Source organism: Solea senegalensis, linkage group LG3 (assembly GCF_019176455.1).
Source record: "Solea senegalensis isolate Sse05_10M linkage group LG3, IFAPA_SoseM_1, whole genome shotgun sequence".
In the NCBI taxonomy this organism is placed as follows: domain Eukaryota; kingdom Metazoa; phylum Chordata; class Actinopteri; order Pleuronectiformes; family Soleidae; genus Solea; species Solea senegalensis.
The window spans coordinates 13,512,461-13,519,324 of record NC_058023.1 but is presented as its reverse complement, the minus strand read 5'-3'; the positions used below and the strand labels follow the sequence as shown (position 1 = coordinate 13,519,324).

At 40.5% G+C, this 6,864-nt stretch overlaps 1 protein-coding gene and 1 long non-coding RNA gene across 2 annotated transcripts; both read right to left on the bottom strand.

Moving 5' to 3' along the window:
- LOC122766218 lies at positions 1-5,143 on the bottom strand. Its single transcript, XM_044020904.1, has 7 exons — positions 3,419-5,143; positions 3,238-3,302; positions 2,912-3,102; positions 2,176-2,420; positions 1,653-1,714; positions 1,407-1,555; positions 1-1,313 (listed from the first exon to the last, which is right to left on the bottom strand). Exons 1-7 carry the CDS (start codon positions 3,419-3,421, stop codon positions 1,225-1,227), a joined length of 804 nt encoding a protein of 267 aa, XP_043876839.1. The 5' UTR covers positions 3,422-5,143; the 3' UTR covers positions 1-1,224.
- A 534-nt stretch (positions 5,144-5,677) lies between these two features.
- On the bottom strand, positions 5,678-6,465 carry LOC122766217. The gene is made up of 3 exons (XR_006360046.1): positions 6,405-6,465; positions 6,093-6,290; positions 5,678-5,757 (listed from the first exon to the last, which is right to left on the bottom strand). It is a non-coding gene; the product is annotated as an uncharacterized LOC122766217 (long non-coding RNA).
- Between the last annotated feature and the right edge of the window lie 399 nt (positions 6,466-6,864).

Genomic DNA, 6,864 nt, shown 5'->3' with positions numbered 1-6,864 from the left:
TTACTTTAATGAAAGAATCTTCAATACACAGAGACACACTTTTCTTTATCCACTTTAGATGGACACTTTTTTCATTTTGTACCCTGATCATCTTGAAGACTTTAAATCTGGCTCAAAGTGTCTTTGCTCGGTTTAGACCATCATTGTTTTCACTGTCCTGTCCCATGCCATGTTCAAATATCAATCTTATTGTGATCATTTGCTAGTTGATCTTAAAATGAAGTGAGACCAAGTGCATTGTGGGTGAATTTCTTGAGGCAGTCAAAACTATTAACTTTTTGATCAACAAAATCAAGTCTGAAGCCAATGATGCACTTGCCATTCCAATCTACCAAAGTTTATGTGCACCTACTGACCTCAAGAAAGGAACTAGTCCTTGATTAGTTATGTTTGTTTATTTAACAGACAAAAGGCCCTCCAGGGAACCCAGGTCAGATGTTTATTTATCTATTTTATTTTATTTTTTTATTTATTCATTTATTTGTTGATTTGGTGAGCACAATGCACAATAATGCATAATATGCCAGAGTTAACCAAAAGGCTAGTTGTCATCTGAGGTCCATGGTCTACTGTTATAGAATAGGTAATGCCCAAAATACACCATGACTTACTAAAGAGGCTAAGTACAATCCATTTAAAACATGGGCACAGATTTATTACTATTATACTAGCTGAAGACACTTTAGACATGACTTGAATTTGCTGTCACCATACCTCTTTGACCAAGTGCATTGATGTTTAAAATAGAGCCCCATGTACTTTTTTGGAAGGTATACAGGTACAGTTGGCTTAACAGAATACACATTTGTAGAGTAATATAAATGTGTGTTGAATAGAAAAGTAGACTAAATCATGCAGGACATTGTTCACACATTGTATATTGCAGGAATGTCACAATAATCAACATTTTTATATAAATCATTTTGTTTGTTGTTTGTTAAGTGTTTTACCCTCAAAATGTTTCTCCGTGTAAACATTGATTTATGTTCATAATGACATGTACATTTCAGTAGACCAGGTGAAGGAAGTTGTCTCATCCACGGATGGTCCTCAATGGATGTCAAACCGAGAAATAAGGAAAGCTGAATAGATACTGTTGTAGTCTAATTGTTATGAGTATGTTGATTGTCAATAGTCTTCTTGGATTTTTCAACACTGTCCCTTTTCAAACCAGCGATAGCAGTCGTTTTTTCAGCAGATGCCATGTGGACATTAGCATTCGCACTACTGTTGTCTTGCTAGCAGCCATGACGTTAGTACCAGGAAGGAGGCAGTGATGAGACTAGTCTTGTGGCTGATTCCACTTGATACTTCTGTGTTTGTGAAAAGGAAAGAACATTTTACATTAACAAACAGTTCTGTAATATAATACATGTTTCATTATGTTTTTTTTTAAGATTGCTTACGTGTGCCATCTATAGAAATGGAGCTGGTGTCAATGTTGAAGGCTGTCACATCTGGAGCTGCATTGATCAATACCATTGCAATCTGGTTGTCATTAGGTACAGATGAAGATGCAAAGCCAGCATTACAGTTGTTGATGATGGATCCATTACTGCAAACAATATTTAAAAAACAGTTTTAAAAGCCTGTTTTAATTATTAATTCATGACAAATGTTCTTAAGATTCCAACTGCATAATTGCAAATTACCTAAATGAAACCACAGTGAGGTAGCGGAATGATGTAAATGCTCTCTTGTAGAAAGGTGTAATCTGCAAAAATACAAGCAAACCAGCTGTCAGTATTTTATTCTATCGGTCGACCACCCAATTTATTATTTTTAATTTGAAAACAGTTATTTGAAATAAACTGCCAACAAGCCAACACATTTAGCAAACCCTGAAATGCTAAATTAAATGTGTTTGCACATCCACATTATTATGTATGTATTTATGTACATATTTATGTGGAAATAATTATCCTATCCTAAATATATTATATGCTATTACGTGAAAATAAATACAATTAAATTACATTACATTAAGGTGTTACTACGTTCTTAATAATTACTAATAAAGGTCTGGTATGCTACCTATATGCATGTTAGTAAGCACCTAGTTAATGGTGAATATGTGTTCCCTAATCTAAAGTGTTACCATATATATATTTGAAATACTTAAATTATTAAAAAATATTAAAACATGTTCTAAGTTAGTTTCTGAGAGAGACTTACTATTGACGTAATCAGTGATGCTCGGCTTGTAAAAGCTGCAGATAATGGGTTCTCCAAGTCACTTGTAAATGTCTCTCCAACTGATCTGAAAGTCAACTGTCTTAATGTGATTGCTTCATCAGTCGTAGTCAATCCACCTGTTGCTGAACCACCGTTTGTAGTCACTACGCCAGTTGTAGTCACTACGCCAGTTGTAGTCACTACGCCAGTTGTAGTCACTACAGCAGCTGTTGTAAGATTGGGTTCTGTTGTTTTTGTAAAAACACAAATATGAGGATAAATTGAGAAAATACATTGTTGATATTGATATTGTTGATACATCACAGCATATTAAGTGTATACTATATTTAGGGTTGCCAACTATGTCACTATGAAATAAGGGACAAAATGTGTCAAGTATGGTTTTGTGTGAATATATAGTGTATTGTTTTAAGGCATTTGTCATAATGCTGCTGCTGTTGTTGTATCATTCAGTGGTCAGATCAGTGTACCAGTCAAGAAACGGCACAAGAGAGGGCACGTACGGGACAAATAAATCAGGCCCAATATATGGGCCGTCCCGGTTAATACGGGACAGTTGGCAGTTGGGAATGAAAACAACCCTGTGATCTCCATGCTTAATTATGATAAGATGTATAACTTGTTTTGGACTGTTTTCCAGATGAAATGTGTTTTTTGTATTGGAAATGATCCTGCAACAACAACTCATGTTGTTAATGCTTTGTTTTTTACTTACCAACTGCTGCAATGGTGGTGGGATCAATATTGATGGAGAAGTTGTTAGTGGTGTTTGTCACAGCATCTTTTAATGTTTCAACAACATTACTGGGGTTGGGGATTTCTGTTTCTGTAGTTGCAGCAGTTTGGTTGAATATAAGCCCCATCTCTGCTTCCGTAGAGTCTGCTCGAGTTCTCGTAACTACTCTCCTTTAAAACAAACATGTATCCCAATCAAATTATCCTCACATATATAAATTCCAACATTTTGATCATGATTCACATTAAACCTTTTTATGACTGCCAAACCCCCAACACCCCACCCCTCCACAATTAGTATCTTACCTTAACTCTATGACAAATGAATTGATGAATAACATGCCATATTTACTTGACATGATCTCATCAAACTGTGGGAAGAAAGGAAAATGAAAGATTTCCAAATTAAATACGTTACATAACATGTTAACAGCAACTTCAAAGAATAATGATAAAAATAATGGGACCATTTCAACATAGTACTCACCATTGTTACAAGCTGACTTGCAAGTTCCTTAAAAGCAGTGCTGTTTGGATTGCCGTAACTTTCTTGATATGGTTTATTAGTGGTTGCTTTAAGAGCTACTACTTTCTTTTCAGGAGTGCTTGTAGTTGTGATTGTTAACCCCCCCGTTGTGATTGATCCCCCAGTTGTGGTCAATCCTCCACTTGTACTTGATCCAGCAGTTGTTGTTGAACCTCCTGCTGTAGTCAAACCAACAGTTGTTGTAGAACCTCCAGTAGTTGTTGACCCTCCAGTTGTTGTGGAACCTCCAGTAATTGTCAAACCTCCAGTCGTTGTTGATCCAGCAGATGTTGGTGAACCTCCAGTTGTTGTGGAACCTCCTGTTGTAGTCGAACCACCAGTTGTGGTTGATTCTCCGGTTGTGGAGCCTCCTGTTGTGGTCGATCCTCCAGTTGTAGTAGAGCCTGCTGTAGTTGATCCCCCAGTTGTGGTCGATCCTCCAGTTGTTGTTGATCCACCAGATATTATTGAACTTCCAGTTGTGGATCCTCCAGTTGTAGTTGATCCCCAGTTGTGGTGATCCTCCAGTTGTAGTCAAGCCACCTGTTGTGGTTGATCCTCCAGTTGTAGTGGAGCCTCCTGTTGTAGTCGAACCACCAGTTATGGTTGATCCTCCAGTTGTGGTCGAACCTTCAGTTGTTGTTGATCCCCCAGTAGTTGTTGAACCTCCAGTTGTGCTCAAGCCACCAGTTGTAGTTGATCCCCTAGCTGTTGTTGATCCTCCAGTTGTAGTGGAACCTCCTGTTGTTGTGGAACCTCCAGTTGTAGTTGATCCCCAGTTGTTGTTGATCCTCCAGTTGTACTTGAACCACCAGTTGTAGTCGAAACACCAGTTGTTGTGGAACCTCCAGTTGTTGTTGATCCACCAGCTGTTGTTGAACCTCTAGTTGTAGTCGAGCCACCAGTTGTAGTGGAACCTCCAGTTGTTGAGTCACCAGTTGTGGTCGATACTCCAGTTGTAGATGATCCACCAGTTGTTGTGGAACCCCCAGTTGTTGTTGATCCCCCATTTGTGCTTGAGCCACCAGTTGTTGTGGAACCTCCAGTTGTTGAGCCACCAGTTGTGGTCGATCCTCCAGTTGTGGAGTCTCCTGTTATGGTTGATCCTCCAGTTGTAGTTGATCCCCCAGTTGTGGTCAATCCTCCAGTTGTGGAGCTTCCTGTTGTGGTTGATCCTCCAGTTGTAGTTGATCCCCCAGTTGTGGTGATCCTCCAGTTGTTGTCAAGCCACCTGTTGTGGTTGATCCTCCAGTTGTTGTCAAGCCACCTGTTGTGGTTGATCCTCCAGTTGTAGTGGAGCCTCCTGTAGTTGAACCAATAGTTGTTGTGGAACCTCCTGTTGTAATCGAACCACCAGTTGTTGTGGAACCTCCTGTTGTAATCGAACCACCAGTTGTGGTTGATCCTCCAGTTGTGGTTGATCCTCCAGTTGTTGTTGATCCACCAGTAGTTGTTGTGGAACCTCCAGTAGTTGTCAAACCTCCAGTTGTTGTTAATCCCCCAGTTGTGCTCGAGCCACCAACTGTTGTGGATCCCCCAGTAGTTGTTGAACCTCCAGTTGTTGAAGCTCCAGGTGTAGTTGATCCCCTAGTTGTTGTTGATTCTCCAGTTGTTGTTGATCCTCCAGTTGTACTTGAACCACCAGTTGTTGTGGAACCTCCTGTTGTAGTCGAAACACCAGTTGTTGTGGAACCTCCAGTCCAGTTGTTGTGATCCTCCAGTTGTACTTGAACCACCAGTTGTTGTGGAACCTCCTGTTGTAGTCGAAACACCAGTTGTTGTGGTACCTCCAGTTGTTGTTGATCCACCAGTTGTGGTTGATCCTCCAGTTGTAGAGGACCCACCAGTTGTTGTTGAACCTCCAGTTGTGCTCAAACCACTAGTTGTTGTGGAACCTCCAGTTGTTGAGCCACCAGTTGTGGTCGATCCTCCAGTTGTGGAGCCTCCTGTTGTGGTTGATCCTCCCGTTGTAGTTGATCCCCCAGTTGTGGTCGATCCTCCAGTTGTAGTCAAGCCACCTGTTGTGGTTGATCCTCCAGTTGTAGTGGAGCCTCCTGTAGTTGAACCAACAGTTGTTGTGGAACCTCCTGTTGTAATCGAACCACCAGTTGTGGTTGATCCTCCAGTTGTGGTTGATCCTCCAGTTGTTGTTGATCCTCCAGTTGTGGTTGTGGAACCTCCAGTTGTTGTTAATCCCCCAGTTGTGCTCGAGCCACCAGTTGTTGTGGATCCCCAGTAGTTGTTGAACCTCCAGTTGTGCCGAGCCACCAGTTGTTGTGGATCCCCAGTAGTTGTTGAACCTCCAGTTGTTGAAGCTCCAGGTGTAGTTGATCCCCTAGTTGTTGTTGATCCTCCAGTTGTACTTGAACCACCAGTTGTAGTCGAAACACCAGTTGTTGTGGAACCTCCAGTTGTTGTTGATCCACCAGTTGTGGTTGATCCTCCAGTTGTAGATGATCCACCAGTTGTTGTTGAACCTCCAGTTGTGCTCAAACCACTAGTTGTTGTGGAACCTCCAGTAGTTGTTGACCCTCCAGTTGTTGTGGAACCTCCAGTTGTTGTTGAACCTCCAGTTGTGCTCGAGCCACCAGGTGTGCTCGAGCCACCAGTTGTTGTGGATCCCCAGTTGTTGAACCTCCAGTTGTGCTCGAGCCACCAGTTGTTGTGGATCCCCCAGTAGTTGTTGATCCACCAGTTACAGTTGAACCACCAGTTGTTGTGGAACCTCCTGTTGTTGTCGATCCCCCAGTTGTGCTTGAGCCACCAGTTGTTGTGGATCCCCCAGTTGTAGTTGGATTAGTCGCTAGACATTGTCTAGTAACTCCAATAGCCACTTATTGCAAAAAACAATAAACAATGTAAAATATATTGAATATGTATTTGAAATAAAACATTCTCCAAGTTCTCTAAACATAATTATTTGATATTACCATAATCATTAACTCACCTATTATTGTCAGCAAACTTGATGAAAGTTGTCCGAAACCCATTGTGTCACTATATTTATCCTGCAACATTTGACAGCACATGGACACAATGAAAACTAAAACAGCCTTTTAAATGAATGAAACAGCATATTAAATTGCATGTCAATATAGACGAATGGTGGTCTACATAATAGACATACATAATTGATTACTGTATATATTTGTGTGTTTCTGTGTGTGTTTCTGTTGAGATCAGAAGCAATGCCTGCAAAGGGTGCTTTAAGATAGATGGACCCATGGATTTCATTCCAGTCCATGAGTTCCCTTACAAAGCTTTTCTGATCTGATCAAAAGTTGTGTGAACATTCAATACATGTACATGCAATGTAATGCTTTAATTTTCACTTAAGACCAAACTTCAAATCACAGAGCTGAGGGAGATTTTGTAAGTTAGCAGTTGCAGCAGTTTAAAACATTTTT

Coding starts and splice junctions, on each gene's coding strand:
- LOC122766218 (XM_044020904.1), bottom strand. Junction 1,556..1,652: donor CTCACTGTGGTTTCATTTAG/GTAATTTGCAAT, acceptor TATTGTTTGCAG/TAATGGATCCATCATCAACA. Junction 1,314..1,406: donor CATTTCTATAGATGGCACAC/GTAAGCAATCTT, acceptor TCACAAACACAG/AAGTATCAAGTGGAATCAGC.